At 47.3% G+C, this 17,622-nt stretch overlaps 1 protein-coding gene across 1 annotated transcript; it reads left to right on the top strand.

Moving 5' to 3' along the window:
• The first annotated feature begins 1,111 nt into the window (after positions 1-1,111).
• LOC123845273 (Fc receptor-like protein 2) lies at positions 1,112-16,270 on the top strand. Its single transcript, XM_045876048.1, has 12 exons — positions 1,112-1,142; positions 2,670-2,690; positions 5,218-5,493; positions 5,729-6,013; positions 7,264-7,551; positions 7,876-8,157; positions 8,466-8,582; positions 13,728-13,755; positions 14,496-14,581; positions 14,819-14,884; positions 16,115-16,143; positions 16,232-16,270. Exons 1-12 carry the CDS (start codon positions 1,112-1,114, stop codon positions 16,268-16,270), a joined length of 1,548 nt encoding a protein of 515 aa, XP_045732004.1.
• Positions 16,271-17,622: the final 1,352 nt, after the last annotated feature.

The following is a 17,622-nucleotide window of genomic DNA, read 5'->3' as shown; positions in this document are numbered from 1 at the left end:
TGGACATACAATTTATTTTTAACCTGCTTTTTTGGGTGTTTTTAGCACTTTCTTTTTACACTACTCTAAGCGAGGCTTTGATGATACGAAGTATGACATCACGCACATACATCAGCATTTCCCAAAGGAAAGCTATGTTTATGGTGAGTGACAATGTTAAGTATTCGCCGGAACAGATGACATTGAGTCTATGATTCAATTCACTATCAGTCAGTTCCCAGGTTACAAATACCTATGATTTTATGATTTAAAATTTCATGCTACATAAGGTCCACGTAGGCAATAGGTATCTGTCTGTTCAGCCTGCCCCTGAGTGGACTGTTACATACAACACTTACGGGGACCACATCTAATCGGGAAGGGAGTGATAACAGAATTTGGGGATGCGTGCTCTGGAGGGTGTGGCTGCCTTGGGAGCAGCATGCCGTCCTAAAAGCAACGTGGATTAGAAATACGGAAGAGGACAATGTTTTCAATGGTACAGAGCCGGTGTTTTGAATCTTAGCAACATCCTGGTCTAGAAGGCTAGATATGGACTGAAGAAAACATCACCCAGGAACCCTGAGTGGTGGTCCTGCTATCCAAAGGAACACTGAGAAGCATTATAGATCACGGTAAGATCTGACAGCATTTGTGAACCAGACTGTGGAATGCGGTTGCCTGAGTTTAACTCCTAGCTGTCACTACTGGAAAGTGACGGTGCTGATCTCGGTCCATTACTTGCCTTCCCTGCTGCCTGTCTCCCCAACTGTGTAAAGGGGATCGTACAGACTCCAGAAGCTTGCTCAGGGCATTAAATAACCCTGTGAGCATAAGGCACTTAGAACTGTGTCCAACTCATGAACAGCTGTGTGTTAAGTGTTAACTGTCATCATTGTCAAGAGAAGGAGTTTATTTGGCACCTAGAGGACCATCTTCATTCTCATAGCGTCTATAGGAAAGAAGACAGTGGCCAGACTTGACAAGCCCTTCCACTTCCTTTTTTTTTTTTTTTTTGCTAATTGTACAAAACTTAGTTTGAAAAGCAGTTTCCATTCCCTGCACACAGACCCCAGCTGGTGGCCGAGGGAACATCTCTTCATCTCTTCTTGGATAGCTGAACCAGGTCCTCATGCTGCTGTGGTCATTTCTGGTCATCTTTGGTGAGTCCAATAACTTGAGTTAGGACTGAGGTGGCAGCAGATGAGGTCTCCAGCTCCTGAAAGCCCTGAGGGTTTATCAGAACCCGGGGACCAATAGGAATGCTCGGGTCTCTGCTTCAAGCCCAGAGAGCAGTCTGATGCACAGCAGTGGGCTCTGGGCAAGTCACACTGCAACGCATCCTTGTCCTTAATGTTCAAGGTCGGCTACTTTACCGTTCCTGGGTTATGAGTTCCTGCTTTGATATCTCAGATAATTCATAGAGTAGTATATTCTCATAAATACAGTTTTTATAATTTCAACATTTACTACTTCTCCGTGAGAACTATTTAGACAGTTATCTCCAAGATGGGGTTTGGAGATGCATGGACACCCTTTGCTCAGGCTCTTCTGTTGAGGAGGACAGGACAGGAGAGCTGCTATAAGGAAACGAGATTCCTTTCTCTCCTTTCAGGAGACATTAAACCAACATTTGTTAATAAGTAAAAAGACTCTCACATAAAATATGGCCAGAGAAAAGAAATCCTTTCAAGATGGGTTTGGCTTTCAAAATTATGTGTGCTGGTCTCAGCTCATCAATAAGCAAGGTTGTGGCTGGACCAGCCTTCATGGGTCTTATCATGACTGCAAGATGCCCTTCAGTAATAACGGTCAGGAAACTTTGGAAAGCTAAATGTTTATTACTCACAGAGCCTGGAAACTACACAGCACCCCTGGGATCACACAGCGAGGTCGCGGGGAGAGAGACAGCATGGGTCTGGGGTTCGGTTCTTTTTTTTTTTTTTTTTAAGATTTTATTTATTTATTTGACAGAGAGAGAGAGCGAGAGCAGGAACAGGAGCAGGGAGAGTGGGAGAGGGAGAAGCAGGCCTCCTACAGAGCAGGAAGCCCAATGCAGGGCTCAAGCCCAGGACTCTGGGATCATGACCTGAGCCGAAGGCAGACGCTTAACGACTGAGCCACCCAGGCGCCCCTGGGGTTCTGCTCTTATTGGGCTGGAGGCTGGGGGCCCACAGTTTCACAGGCTCACTCTTTGCTGGTGAATTAAAACAAATGATCACAGTCTTCTGTGGATGCCTCCGCATCAAAGCTTAAGTCAGGCACAAAGTCGGGCCGAGAGAAAACCCCAGCTGTCAGGGTTTACACTACAAACTCTGATTGGGTGTTTCCTGATGAACTCTTGGTGATGTGGGATATCGTGTAGTGGACTCATTGGGTGTGCAGGAGGTTGGTGGGGAGAGGGGAAGGGCGAGGAAATGAGAGAATCACTGAACATCTGGCGTCCATCCGTGGGACGTGCCCTGGGTGCTCCCTCTGGTCAAGGGAGGGGTTTGCACCTGCCTTGTGATTGTAACATGAGTGGGGGCCAGCTGGTGCTTGAGGGAGATTGCATTGTTGGTGATAATGGAGCAGGGGAACAGAAAAGGGGGTGATGGGGAGTTCGGGGTCAGTTTAGCAGAGTAATAGAAATGTCCAAACTGTAAGGGCAAATGCTCTGGGCTAACCTCCGGTTTTTGATCCCCTCACAGCTCCTGTCAGTGAAGAGGCAGGTGAGTCATCTACATCCTTACTGTGCCGGGGTCTAGTCTGTCCGTCGCCCGGTTCCCATGAGGTCCTGCAGAGAGGGACGAGGACAGGCCGTGGAGACGTCCCAGTGCTGTGGCTCCCCTGGGCCAACCCGCCTCCGGCCACTTGGCTGCGTGAGGACGGCCTGCCCAGGCGGAGTCCCCTGCCCGTAGAGCCCCAGGTGCCGGGGAGTGGCGTCTGGAAGAGGGTGTGCGGCCCGGACAGCCAGCCTGCGGGGGAGGATGGTTCTCCAGGCCCCGGGACCATAGCTCCTCCGTGAGGTCTGGCTGAATGTCCTCGCAGCTGAAAACAGCCGCCCTCTGAGCAACATGGCCCAGAGCGTGCGTGTGGTTGGGACGGCCGGGCTGCTCTGGCTCTGGGTGGCGGCGGGGACGCTGTCCGCTGTCCCGCGCAAGTCAGCGAGCATCCCCTCAGCGCCTGGGGCAGGGCAGGCGCACTTGCCTTCCCCAAACAGGCGCCCAGCGGCTCCCGGGCCGGGTCCGCCCGCCCCGTCTCCACAGCATCGCTGAATTCGGCGTGCCCTCAGACCTGGGCTACCTTCCTAGCGCGTGTGACCACAACCAACCTCACCTTGCTCTTCTCGACTTAAAGCTGTGCTCACCAAAGAAGTTCAGAAAACGGGATTTTATTCTGTATGTACATGAGCCTGGACTGAATCTAGAGAGATAGAGGATTGCTCCTGGACCTTGCCAGCACCAACCGCCAAGCGGAAGGGGCGCTTGGGGCTCTAAGGCACCGTCCCGGGAGAACAGACCCCTCCTGTCTCTCCTTTCTTGGTGAGACATGAATGGGACAGGGATGCCAGGAGCCTGTTCGGGAGCAGGACTCGTCCCTTGCATCCACGCTGTGCCTGAATGATCCTTAGCAACGGACTCACAGGCTCACGTGGTCATCCAGCCGCAGCCCCGAGCCTGTGAGATTGCCCATCATGTGCCTTTTCGGCGGCATCTCTAATCATGATGCAGGATGTCTGCCCCCTACCCCAACAGCATTCCCCCTGGGATTTTTTCCAGTTTCTGGATGAAGTCTGTGCTAGTGGTTTAAAAATCAGCTTGATTATAAGTCCCACAGCCAAGTCCCCAGGGGATCCAGTCTCCATCAGTGAAGGAGGGCAAAAACCTCAAATTAAGCTAATTGTTTCTGCAACCCACCTTTTCTGCCCTCCTGATTTCATTTTTTATAACCCAGATTTTTCGCCTGATGCCCAACAGGTAAATCTGGTTCTCCACCTGGAAGAGTCAGTAGCATGTTTTCCAAAAATTATGATTCTAAATTTCACAAGCTTCCTGTTGCATTTTGGTTCTGGTTCTGCAGGGGTATTTTATGGGCCACTTCACCCCTTATATGGCTGACCTCTGCTTCCCTATGCTACACATCCAAATTCTGGCTGTCATGCCACCGTTGAACAGGGGCAGGGAGATTTTTGTTTGAGATATAACTTAGTTCCTCACCTCGAGGTCAAAATCCTCAACTGCAACCCTGAAAGGTAATGCAAATGTCCCAGACACAGAAGGGGCCTGGTACCATGAATAAGCAAAGTCACAGGGTGGAATCTGAGACAGGCAGTCCCAGGGGAAGACATTTATTTTTGGCAATGACTTTTATTCACTATGGTCAGCTAAACCTTGAATGAAAGCTCCTTTCCACCTAATTACACATGGGATGGGTGGGGAAGTGTTTGGAAACTAGTCAGGTGGAAAGTTCTGAGGTTTGAGATAGAGGATCTTATTCCAGTAACCAGTCTATGCCCCAGATACCCAGGCCCCTTGGCGGTTTCCTCTGGCCAGGCAAGAAGAAGACGAAGAACGTGAATTTAGAACACAGCATAGTGTCTTCAAAGGCTGGATCAAAGCAGAGGGGGTGGGAAAGCGATGTGCCCCCTGAGGACAGTGGTCCCCCCTTGTGACATCACCAATAGAGAGGGCTAAGCAGGAGGAACTTCACTCCTGTATCCATGTAAAAAATTATGTTTACTTTGACATTCCCTGCCATTGACTCAGTGTTTTGAGTCCTCACCTCCAAACTCCTATGTTGAAACCCTAATCCCAGGAGGATGGTATCTGGAGGTGGGGCCCTTGGAAGGTAATAAGGTCATGGAGGTGGGGTCCTCATGATGGGATGAGTGCCCTTAGAAAACGAGGCCCGAGAGCTAGCAAGTAAAGACACACAAGAAGTCAGCCATCTACAGCCTGGAAGAGTGGCCTCACCAGAATCTGGCTGTGCAGCACCTTGATCTTAGACTTTCAGCCTCCAGAACCCTGAGAAATAAACCCCGAGAAAATTATGGTACTTTGTTACAGCAGCCCATGCTGACTCAGATACCCCTCAGGACAAGAGAGAACCTAGCCCTGAGTAGGTAAGGTGGGGGTTGGAACCTCCGTCCTGCCTGGAGGGGATGGGGCTGCTTGGCCCAAGAGCACAAGAAGCGGTCAGGCATCTGGGCTTTCTGCAGAAATGGCAAATCCCGTCCCCTGACGCCCTCTCTTGCAGACTGGCTGACCCTCCAGGCCCCCTCTGTTGTCTTTGAAGGAGACAGCATAGATCTGATGTGCCAGAAGAAAAAGGACTGGTGGGAAATCCAGACTATGGCCTATTACAAGGATGGAAAAGAGTTACAGCTGTCAAACGAAGTCTCTAGCTTTTCTATCCCACATGCAGCTTTGAGTGACAGTGGCAGCTATTACTGTTCTGCTACTGCCGAAAAATACTTTCTGAAGTATTTTCTGAAGTCAAAAGCTTCAAGAAGCATCAGGATTGAAGTGCAAGGTAAGACTTTCCCTCCTGTGGGAGCCCGGCTGGACGAGACTGGAGCACAGCAGGGTGGGTCCCTGGAGGGAACACCTGCCCCCACACCAGATGGGAACCAGAGTCCTGTGGTTTGACCGCAGGAGGGAGTCGTGATAGGTGACAAGTCTGGTCTGAATGTCTTGTTTGCTGGGGTTGCTCTTGAGCAGGAACCATCCATCTCACTGCTCGGGGCTCTTGTGATCCTTCTCTCTAGAGCTGTTCCCACGCCCTGTGTTCACTGTCAGCCCCTCCTGGCCCACTGAGGGGAGCCCGGTGACCCTGACCTGTGAGACCCAGCCTTCTCCACAGAGGTCAAATGCTCAGCTCCGATTTTGCTTCTTCAGAGAGGACAGAGCCCTGGGGTCTGGCTGGAGCAGCTCCCCAGAGCTCCGGGTCCCCGCCATGTGGACGGAGGACTCAGGGTCCTACTGGTGCCAGGCAGAGATGGTGACTGCCAGGGTCAGAAAACAGAGCCTCCAATCCCAGATTCACGTGCAGAGTAAGTATCGTTGGGTCTGAGCGTGGGGAAAACAGGAGTCCAGCAGCTTCACTTCGGCTGCTCGTCTTTTGGGTTCTCTTGCAATTCCTGTACTTGTGGAAAGTGGGATGTGAGCTAGAGAATGGGCGTTTCATAAAAATAACAAATGGACAAAGCTCCTGTTAAAAAAACAGAACGCAATGGAGTAAATGTGAAGACGGAATCGACTTTATTAAGCATTCATGAATCAGCAGGATCCTAGCTAGCAAGCAGAGAGATGCTCAGAGGAGTTGTAGGAAATGGAAGTTTTTTATAGGCATGAGGTCGGGGAAGGGGGTTATTAGCAAAATAAAAGAGGATTTCTTCAGGCCAAGACATCATTTGCGGGAGGAGGGAACTTCAAAGTTTTTTTGTTTTTTTTTATCATGCAGATGACCTCTTTAGTGTGGATCAGGAAATTTCAGATTGACTTATAGACGGTCATATTCCAGGGATAGGCTGAAACTGTAATTAAGTCTTGGTTTGATGTCAGTGGGGGACAAATACTCCATTTTGGGCTCTTTTTCTTCTTTTCTAAACACTCCTTAAAATCTTTCTCTTCTTTATTAAAGTCACATCCATCAGTCATATCTCCACTGATCACTTCGTGCCTTGGTGTTTAGGAGTGGGCTGGGACTTTACTCAGCAAGCACCTGCTCCCCAGTGGCTCTGCAGATGGCCCCACATGCTGGCTTGCAACACAAGTTGGTTTTATTAGAAGGCACGGTGGTGCTCCAGTGTCGGGGGATAAATGAAGCATCAGAGAAAGCAGAAATCTGAGTGAACCAAGCGGCCAGAGGAGGGGTGGCAATTCTTGTGGACCCTTGAAACTGGGAATAATGGAGGAATTGTCATTGATACTGTTAGGGGGGACAGTGCCTTTTCTGAGGTAGGACTGATGCTACCAGGGACCCCTTCACTCAGTGCAGAACGCACCACTCTGACAGCGACCCCTCCCCCCAGAAATGTTTTCCTGTCCATGGAGCAGATGACCCATCACACATTCTTTAGTGATCCCATGAAATTAGACAGGAAGGGGGTTGGGACATGCAGTATCTGCATCCACATTCTTCAAGAGTAATCACCGCGGATTCCCTACCTTAGTGTCCTTATAATGGATTACATGAGCCCTACCTGTATTCCCACTTCAAGCATTAGAGTGAAGCCAGTCACGGCCTGGTCACAGAGCCCTCCGACGTCAGCTTCTCACCTGTCGTCTTCCATCCGTCTAGGAGTGCCCGTCTCTAACGTAAGCTTAGAGATGTGGGCCCCCAGGGACCCGGTGATCGAAGGAGGGGACCTGATCCTCCTCTGCTCGGTGGCCGAAGGCACAGGAAACATCACATTCTCCTGGCACAGAGAGGACACGGGAACCAGTGTGGGAAGGAAGACCCAGCGTTCCCTGTCTGCGGAGCTGGAGGTCCCAGCCGTGCAGGAGGGTGACGCCGGCTGCTATTACTGCAGAGCTGACAATGGCCACGACCCCATCCAGAGCAAGCTGCTGAGTATCCGTGTGAGAAGTGAGTCACTGCTGTGGAGAACCAGTGGCAACTGGAGTGTGGGTCGCCCCCGCAAGTTAGACCGCGGACATCCTTCTTTCCAGGGAAGGGACAATAACGGGGGCTGGACTGGCATTAGGAAAACACAGGCTGAGAATGACGAATGACCATGTCTTTAGACAGTAGCCCAGCCTTGATATTCCCCCAAATTTCTAAAGACATTATTGAGAATCTTAGAGACACACAATGACCAAGGGGCCAGGCCCTTCGCTGAGGTCCTAGTCTGGGGTCTGGGTGTCTACTGTGGCCTCACAAGCCCTCTCCGCTGGTCCCTGTCTCCCTCAGTCCCAGTGTCCTGCCCCGTCCTCACCCTCAGGGAGCCAAGGGCCCAGGCCATGGCAGTGGGGGACGTGGTGGAGCTTCGCTGCGAGGCCCAGAGGGGCTCTCCCCCGATCCAGTACCGGTTTTATCACGAGGATGTCTCCCTGGGGAACAGCTCGGCCCCCTCTGGAGGAGGAGTGTCCTTCAACCTCTCTCTGACCCCAGAACGTTCTGGAAACTACTCCTGTGAGGCTGACAATGGCCTGGGGGCCCAGCGCAGCGAGGCGGTGACACTCAGCGTCACAGGTGGGTTGATGGTCCCTGGATACAGGAGCATTATGATTAATGGCTCTGCCCCAGCAGTCTTCACTGGTACCATAGTGGGGTTTTGGAAGGTGGGTGGAGGTCCAGGTGATGCCTGCTGTGTGGGGGAGGTTGGAGAAGGTGATCTCAGTGCCTGGCTGCTTCTCTTCTCTCCACACCAACCTGGAAAGTACACATTATAATTAGATAACGTGTGAACTTATATTAACCATTCCTGCAGAGTATTAGACCAGGATTCCAGGACCCAAGCCTTGACCCTCTAAGGCTGACGCACTGGTGTCTTCCCTCAGGGACCGGTGGCTACCGAAGAGACCACGTCACAGCCAGAGTTCTCGGGGCGCTGTGTGGTGGCCTCGGCTTCATAACTGCTGTTCTGCTGTCTTATTACTGGTCTCGCAAGATCTCAGGTTGGTTACCTACCGTTTGTTTTGATTGCCTTTTATTGCTGTGAACTTTTCCATTACTGATACGGATTGGATTTGAAAAAAAAAGAAAGAAAGAAAACCTCCCCAAATCTGACGAATTCTTTTTACACGTTATGATTTTCTAAGGTTTCATGCAGTGGACAATGCTGCCATATTTTAGAATATGTCATGTCCCCCCTGTGTGTAGATTAAAACCATTAACACAGTCCTTCATGCTTGCCTTTTAAATAAAAATGTCCAATTATTAAATCATCTAATAACCTTCAATAGACATAATCAGTTTACATGCAGTGGAGTGAAACATAATAAGTGGCTGGATTTAAAGGAATGAAAACAATTTAGTACATTTTCTCCTTTATTTATCGATTTCTTATTAGTTACCTACTCATGGCAAGAGCAGTGACTCCTCTTTGAATTCTTGGGTGTCTCATATGGGTCACGTGGGGCATCTATCTTCATGCACACATGGTGGCTGGAGCTGGCTGGAGCGGGGGACCTTGACTGGGACTCTCAGCTAGAACACACACAACCTCTCAGTGTGGCCTGGACCCCCTCGCGGCATGATGCTGCCGGGTACTCAAACATCTTACACGCTGTCTTCCGCTTCAAAAGTAAGTGTGATAGCAAATCTGCAATGCCTTTTTCCAACTAATTGCAGATGACTCGGTTTCATCAGGTCCCTAACAAACTTGCCTGGATGCAAGGGGAGGGAGCACAGCCTCCACCTCCAAATGGAGGTCTCAACGTCAAAGAATTTACAGCCACGTTTTTAAAATTTCCACACAAACCACTACACATTCCAGTCCGTGCCTCCCCGCCCCACCAGACTTCCTGAAGCTCCGGCCCCTGGGCCACCCTGTCTGGGTTTGGCAAGTGCCCCGCAGGACCAGCGGTTCCAGAGCCAGGTCTCTCTCCCGGAGCCTCGTAGTTCTTCCCTATCCTTTCACCTCTTCAACACTATAAATAGACTTCTACCAATATTTTGTCCAATATTTCCAGTTCTCGGAAGAAAGGTCTGTTCAATTTCTTCTTCTGTCATCACTGGAAGCATGAAAGCACGACCTTCGCTCACCAACACTCCCATAAAGCTGCTGTGTTTTCGGCATGACAGTATCTCTGTATTATTTGTAAGAACAGGAATTTTGAGGACTCCTCTAAGTGATATCTCATACTGACCCCTACTCGTACTCTGCTAGCCAAGACATGCTACCAATGACCAACTCTTACAACTATTACGTATGGCAAGCTTACACATGTTATCTGTAATTATAAAAAATAATTTTTAAGTGTGTATTATGGTCCAGGTTTAACAATCTTGGGGAAGTTAAGTGGGCTGCCTTGTTCATACAGCCACTAGGAGGCACAGCGAACAAGGAGTGTACTGGCCCGGCCACAAAGCCTCAAGCCTGCCTAGAACTGACCTTAACGATTCTCCTCTTGCACATTTCCCCCATCCCCTGCTTCGGTGAGGTGTCATTTATTAATCTCTAAGATACAGGACAAGCACTGGGCACAAAAGAAATGCAAGATAAACTTTTAAACTCTTTTTTTTTTTAAGATTTTTTTTTTTTTTTTTTTTTTTTGAGAGAGAGAATGAGAGAGAGAGCACATGAGAGGAGGGAGGTTCAGAGAGAGAAGCAGACTCCCTGCCGAGCAGGGAGCCCGATGCGGGACTTGATCCTGGGACTCCAGGATCATGACCTGAGCCAAAGACAGTTGCTTAACCAACTGAGCCACCCAGGCACCCAACTTTTAAACTCTTGCAAAATGCTTCCTTAAATCTATCAACTACCACAAAGTGAAAGAAATTTTGGAAACTCATCAGATAGTGCAAATGTAATTCAGTTTTTTCAAGTCCAGTGGAAGTTATATTTTTTAAACAGACTATCTAAGACTAAGGAATTGTGATTTTTTGCTTTTATTATAGGTTTTAATTGATAAAAATATGTGGATATGAAGAGACAGGTTGTTTGTTAACATAAAATAATTTCTAATTCATTCATTGTGATGAATTCTCCCACTTTTCAAGTTATATCCCGATATACTGTTGATTCAAATATAGAAACAATCTACAAAGCAATAAAACATTTACTTGCTCCTTTTCAGTTTTTACACAAATTATTTTTTTTTGTGTCTAATTATATGCTCAAGTGCCTCTGGTATCTTATGTGGATAAGCTTGTCAGGTTCCTGTTTTTGAGGGAAACTTTTCTAGTATTTCTTTGCTATGTAACATATTCAAATACCCCTTTTAAGGAAGCTCCAGCATTCTTATTTTATTAAGACTATTTCTCAGAAGCAACTTTTAATTTTTGCTAATACCTCATTAGTATCTGTGAAGATAATCCTATATTTCTCTTTTCAGCTATTAAATCAACTAATTATAATATACCAGAATACCTAATATTGACTAGTCTTTGCATTCTTTGTAAAAATCCAAGTTTAGTTGATGCATTTTTTTTAAAAGATTTATTTATTTATTTGAGAGAGCGAGACTGAGAGAGAGAGAGTACATGAGAGGGGGGAGGGTTAGAGGGAGAAGCAGGTTCCTTGCTGAGCAGGGAGCCCGATGCGGGACTCGATCCCGGGACTCCAGGATCATGACCTGAGCCGAAGGCAGTTGCTTAACCAACTGAGCCACCCAGGTGCCCCTAGTTGATGCATTTTTAACATAAACTCGCGTTCTTTTGAAGTTTTTTTTTTTCATTAATAGTAATGTTGACATTTGCCAGGTTTGTTGTTATTGTGATCTTTTCTGCCTTTTGTACTCACCATTACAAAGGAAGCTCAACATTTTCCTTCTTTTTGTATGTCTTTTGTGCTCTGGAATAGTTTACATAATTATCTGTTGTCTCAAGATTTCCTGGTACTCCCCTGTGGAAGCTGCAGCTGGTGGGTTTTGGGGGAGCAGGTCCTCGACAGCTGTCACCATCTCTGCTCTTGTAACTAATCTTGTGAGAGGCATTGCTCTTGCTCACGGCCACCCAGCCCTCCTTACCCCCGGGCGCAGGGACAGTTAGTTTTCCTGTCTCCTCGAAGTGAGACACGGCCAGTGAAATGCCAGCCACTTGCATTGTTTCCCGGCAGAAGCATTTAGGAGCGAGGCGTTGATGTCCCGATGTCCTTCCCACGCGCTGGTGCTCATGCAAACGCGTGCTGGGTTGACAGCGTCACCAGATGGTATGGCCTCCAGCAGCAGCCTCGGTCCCCGAGTGACTCCGTCCCCTAGTGACAGAACCCCCGGCAGATTTGTGACAGGTCTGCAGCGCAAGGGGGGAATTTACCAATCTTTACTGCCGCAAGCCCCTGCAAACTGAGGTTGGTTTGTTAATGTAGCAGAACACACTCCACCCTGACTGCCACACTCTGCCCACAGTTTCTTTATCTTCTGGGGAATTTTCCTAGAAAATCATCTGTTTTATCCAGGCTCCTAAATTTGCTTACTTGGAATCGAGTGAAGTAGTGTCCTGTGATTCTTCTGGCTTCCCCGTGGTTGCATTTATCCCTCTGTGCCTTCTCCTTTCACGTTCATGAGTGGCATCGAAAAAGGAGTATCCACCCTTTCGATTCAAAAGTGAAGCTGCTAGAATGATTTATTTGATCTACCAGTTTGCTTTCTAATTCTGAAATTTCTGCTTTTATCTTCCTTAAGTTGCTGCACTCTGTTCTTGTTAGTCTTATTCTTTAGAACAAACTGGACATTTAATCTATTTGCTTTCTTTTGTCTTATATATTTATATATGTATTTAGTAGCTTAAGACTTAATTCCCTTAAATGTATATGTTATAGATATATCCAGATTTCTTCACCGTTTTGTTATGAACTTCCAGTTACACTAAGATCAAAGATCATTTATACCATACTCATTTTTAAGAATATTTTTGAAGTTTTCTTTAGGAGCCAAGATATCATCAGTTTTTGTTATTGTTCAAAAGTGCTTAGGAAGAAGACTAAAGTCCATTTTAAAAATAATTTATTCAGGAAGGAGTTGCTAGAATCACATACACTGATTTCATACTGTTTGAAGATGTGCATCCCTCATCTTGTGGTTGAATGACTCTTTGGCTTGGTAGAAAATCCTGAGATCCTTCTTCCTTCCCTTGAAGAAAATCATTCAGTTCTTCCTTCTCTAACACTGTCTCCAAAAAAAACTGATAAAGTTAGAGCTCCAGCTGGGCTACTAGGCAATATTTTTCATGATTGCTGAGCTGCGTCTAAACTGGAAGCGCTCTTGGGGCGCCTGGGTGGCTCAGTCGTTAAGCGTCTGCCTTCGGCTCGGGTCGTGATCCTGGGGTCCTGGGATCGAGCCCCGCATCGGGCTCCCTGCTCCGCGGGAAGCCTGCTTCTCCCTCTCCCACTCCCCTGCTTGTGTTCCCTCTCTCACTGTGTCTCTCTCTGTCAAATAAATAAATAAAATCTTTAAATAAATAAATAAATAAAATAAACTGGAAGTGCTCTGAGTTGGGTTATAAATGCTCGGTGGACAGCATAAATGAGCATACCCCCAAGTGCAACACAGCTCTTGAGACTGATCATGTCCCTCATAGTGGCGTCTGCTCCCAGCCATGTGGACTTGTCCCCTGAGCTGTTAGTTGAAGGACCAGGAAAGAGCTCCTTGACCACTGGTGATGCAGCTGACACATCCATGCTGATACGTTGTGCTTCTTGCTCTGCATCTCTCTGTAAAGCTAAATGGTGCAAAGGAGAGCCCCATGGGTCTTATGAATATCAACATCAAGCCTGACCCCAAGACCACTGCTTTAGAGTGGGGGTTGCAAATATCAAAACATTTAAAAAGTGAGAATGTTCCACCTAAACAAGGAGAGCAGTCATCAGCAGTTAATATATATTTTGCAATAATTGAAAGAGCAATAAAAAAGTCCAGAAACAGTGACCCATGCCTGTGGGGTTTGCCATTTGAAGTGGTGTGTTAGATCAGTGGGGAAAAATAATGGATTGTCCAGCTAACAGTGCTGGAGAAAATAAGTAGCCATCAGGACACAACACAATTGGATCCCTACTCTGAATCTTATATCCTACCAGTGACGACACGTGGTTAAGTCAGGGGAAAGTTTTAAGAGATAAAGACGTTGCCCCTAAAATGAATGTTCCTTCATCTGCTTTTCAGGAGGACGCTCTGTCACTCATGTACCCAGGTGAGAACTTTTCCTATTCAAAGTGGGAACTCTAGAGAACTTCCCCATTCATGATTTTCAATACTTACTGCTCCTTCTGCTTATACAGGTCACACAGTATCTTTCTATGATACTCAGCCATGTCTGTATTCATTACATTTATGCCATCAGAGTGCTGACTCTGGGTGGCCCACATGACAAGGTGTTGTCTTGCATACGATTCAAGATTTCTAAACTACTAATTTACATATTCAAGATTATTTATGGAGTACTTACAATGTATGAGTAAGTTCTTGTTAGACTTTTAAAGGTGTGAAAATATGCATAAAATGGAGTTTATTTCCACAGGGGACATATTGTTTTATGGAGAATATATGACACATACAATATACAAAAAAGAGAGATAAATTGATGAGAAAGAAGCAGATGAAGTTCTAGGAGAGCTTATAAGAGAAAAAATTAAATCTCAGGCAATATCATTCTCCTATTTATAGCTTTTGAAAAAGCTAAAGATGAGGAATAGGACATTTTTGCGAGATCAGAGTGGCTATCCTATTAATAAAGAACTTTGTGATTCTGTGGCCCATCTCTGGCTGCCCACCTAAAAGACCACAGCCCAAGAATCTAGACAAAGGGCCATCAAATCACCCAAGCCAAGTGCCATGTCTGCCTGGCTTCTCCCACACTCTTCCCAGCCTGCCTCCTCTCTGTTCTCACTCTTGCCCTGGAGACTATCATGTAGTTAGTTTGCTTTCTCTCAGAGATGCTTCCAGCACAAAACCTCAGGAGCCCACCCACTCCAGCTCACTCTCAGACATGGAGGAGATGCAACCAGAGTATGTCAATGGTGAGTATCCCCACTGGAAGGGGCTCTGGGGCTATGGCCGAGAAGGAAGAGAAGGCAGGTGAAAAAAGCCATGAGGTGGTCTGCACGCCCTGACCCCACGAGGCCCAGTCTCAATAAATGACCCTGAGAATCATGTTGGGGTTAGGAGGACAGTCCCAAAGCAGGGGTCTGGGAGGGCACATATGAAGTTTGAACCCTTGTCCGTGGACATCTTTGAACCATGTCTTTTCCCTGCAGTGGGCCCTGTAGATGTGGATGTGGTTTATTCCCAGGTCTGGAGCATGCAGCCACCGGAAGACTCAGGTGAGAAACCGCGAAGTGGTTCTTGTCAGATGCATCCTCCCAAGAAAGGGGCACCATGGGTGCAATAGAGGCTTTCATACATCATTTGACCTTGATATGCAATCTGTAGATCCAAGAAGGAGCAAGAGATATTTGCAGGCAGGTTCTCATGGAGAAGCTGAATTACAAAACAAAACAAAACAAAAACAGATGGTCACTTGAGAATAGACAGTTAGGGAGAATCCGGGATACAAGGCAAAGGGATAACATCAAATCAGGTAAGACTGAGAGTATCTGAAGTATGGTATCTAAAGTCCAGGAGGAGTTGTCCCAGTTGAGCGGGGTCATTGCCAGGCTCCTTTGAAAGGACCTGCCGTCTGGAGATGCCATGGCAGGGGTCATGAACGCATCAGCCTAATCTAGAGAATCTGCCCTTTGACGTGTAGCCTTGCAAGAATTGAGGCAGTGGTTTTTTAGAAGGGCAGAGTTGTGTTCTTCAAGCTGCTTCTCCAGTGCCCTTGAAGTTGCAACCTTCAACCATGCCCTTTGCTCTGTGCTCCTGGCTGCTTCTGCTGGAGCCAGGGGCCGCTGGCAGCTTGGCGGGCTTCCTGGGGAAGGGTCACCCGGCTGCGCTCCTCTGGGTCCTCGGCCAGCCTTGCTAATAGCTGTACCACTGCAGCCTGCAGAGAGCCAATGACCCTGTCATTCTGCCTCCCTGCCTGGGACCAGCCCAGCAAAACTGAAAAGGTACAGTCATGCTTATCCTCCAGGCCCTCCAGGTGTTGGTGTGTTGCCAAGGGCAGGAGGGGGATTGAATTCCACTCTGCCCACCTGGAATGAAGGGAGAAGGAAGCAGCCCCCACACCCTCAAGCTGCCGTGTGACTCAGGCTCTCCCCTCCCTTATCTCTGTGTCCCGTTTCCTTCTATGCAGTGCATGAACACCTGTGGTCGTTATATGAAGGACATAAAGGGATGACAGGAGAATGAGCCCTGACAGAATATTGTCAATAATCCATGGAAACTGCATCAAAGAGAGGAAAGGTTTTGTTCAACAAGCGTTGGTAGAGGGCTTAGAGCTTGGGTGGTCTTAGAAGGACTGCAGAGTGGACAACATTAAGTCATGGATTTTACAGAACAAGAGAAGCTGGAAACCACACATTAAGCATCGCCATCCTGTGCCCCAGAGCACCGTTAGGGAATAAGGTCTAAGTGGAAACCCAAGAGCTCAGTAATATTTCTTTTCTCCACAGCAAACACCAGGACAATTCTGGAGAACAAGGTGAGCTGCATTCCTGGAGAGTTCCTTCTCCATCTTGCTCCCCACCAGCCATGTTCCTTCTCTTCCTTCAACTGTGCATCTCTCCTAGGACTCCCATGTCATCTACTCTGACGTGAAGGTGACATAACACTTGGAGGAACTGGGGGGCAGAACACCAACAAGGATGGAACAGCACTAAGGGCTGCAAAAAACTATAAAAATGCCCAACCCTCATGACGTCTCACAGACAGAATGTGCTCCAGGGGCTGAGCAGGCCAGCTGGGTCATCTTCTGGGTCTCATCGTGCTCTTTCCCAATGTCTTCTTCCATTCATTCAATACTTACTGAACTGCTACTGCACCCCAGAAGCAGTGCACAGCGATTACCTTTGTTATCTTCTCTTTTTAAAAATTTTTAATTTAAATTCAATTTAGTTAACATGTAGTGTATTATTAGTTTCAGAGAGAGAGTTTAGTGATTCATCAGTTGTGTATAACCCGCAGTGCTCATTACATCACGTGCCCTCCTTAATGCCCATCACCCAGTTACCCCATCCCCCACCCATCTCCCCTCCAGCAACCCTCAGTTTGTTTCCTAGACTTAAGAGTCTCTTATGGTTTTCTCCCTCTCTGTCTTTATCTTATTTTATTTTTCCTTCCCTTCCCCTATGTTCATCTATTTTGTTTCTTAAATTCCACATATGAGTGAAATCATATGGTATTTGCTTCAAAGTTCAAAGAGTTGAGGAAGAATAATAAACATGAGAGACAAGGTTTCACCTAAACCTGCTCTGAGGTGGTGTGAACAGAATCCATTTCTGGACTTCTCTTTGTCTTCCAAACTGGGACTTTGTTGTCTTTTGTCACATACAGACATCTCAAGTTTTAAATAAATCCTCTCTTGCTTTTGTGAGAACTTCAGGGTTGAGTTTGTGGGAAGGAACAGCAGCTTGAGCCAGTTTGCCATATTTGTCCATTCTTGAATGCTTGGTTTATACATTAATCCACATTGATTTTTTTTTTAATTTTTTTTTTAAAGATTTTATTTATTTATTTGAGAGAGAGAGAATGAGAGAGAGCACATGAGAGGGGGGAGGGGCAGAGGGAGAAGCAGACTCCCTGCCGAGCAGGGAGCCCGATGTGGGACTCGATCCAGGGACTCCAGGATCATGACCTGAGCCGAAGGCAGTCGCTTAACCAACTGAGCCACCCAGGTGCCCCAATCCACAATGATTTAAAGTAACAAGGGTATTTATGTCTTCTTGAAGTGCTAAATGTTTTACATCCACTGGCACAATCATGCAAGGAGTAAGATCACAGCCTTTGGGAACACCTGCCGAGGGTGGAGTCCCAACCCCTTCCCCCACTAATTGTGTAGTCTTGAACAAACTACTTAACCTCCATGTACCTCAATTTCTTCACCTTTAAATGGGGGAAACCATTTGTCAAATATTCATAAATCACATAGAACAATGCCTGCCATATAAGTAGCACTAAATAA

This window comes from Mirounga angustirostris, unplaced genomic scaffold (assembly GCF_029215605.1).
Source record: "Mirounga angustirostris isolate CCGP_5_RB_7025 unplaced genomic scaffold, mMirAng1.0.hap1 SCAF_6, whole genome shotgun sequence".
Classification (NCBI taxonomy): Eukaryota; Metazoa; Chordata; class Mammalia; order Carnivora; family Phocidae; genus Mirounga; species Mirounga angustirostris.
This window is presented reverse-complemented; position numbering and strand designations above follow the sequence as displayed.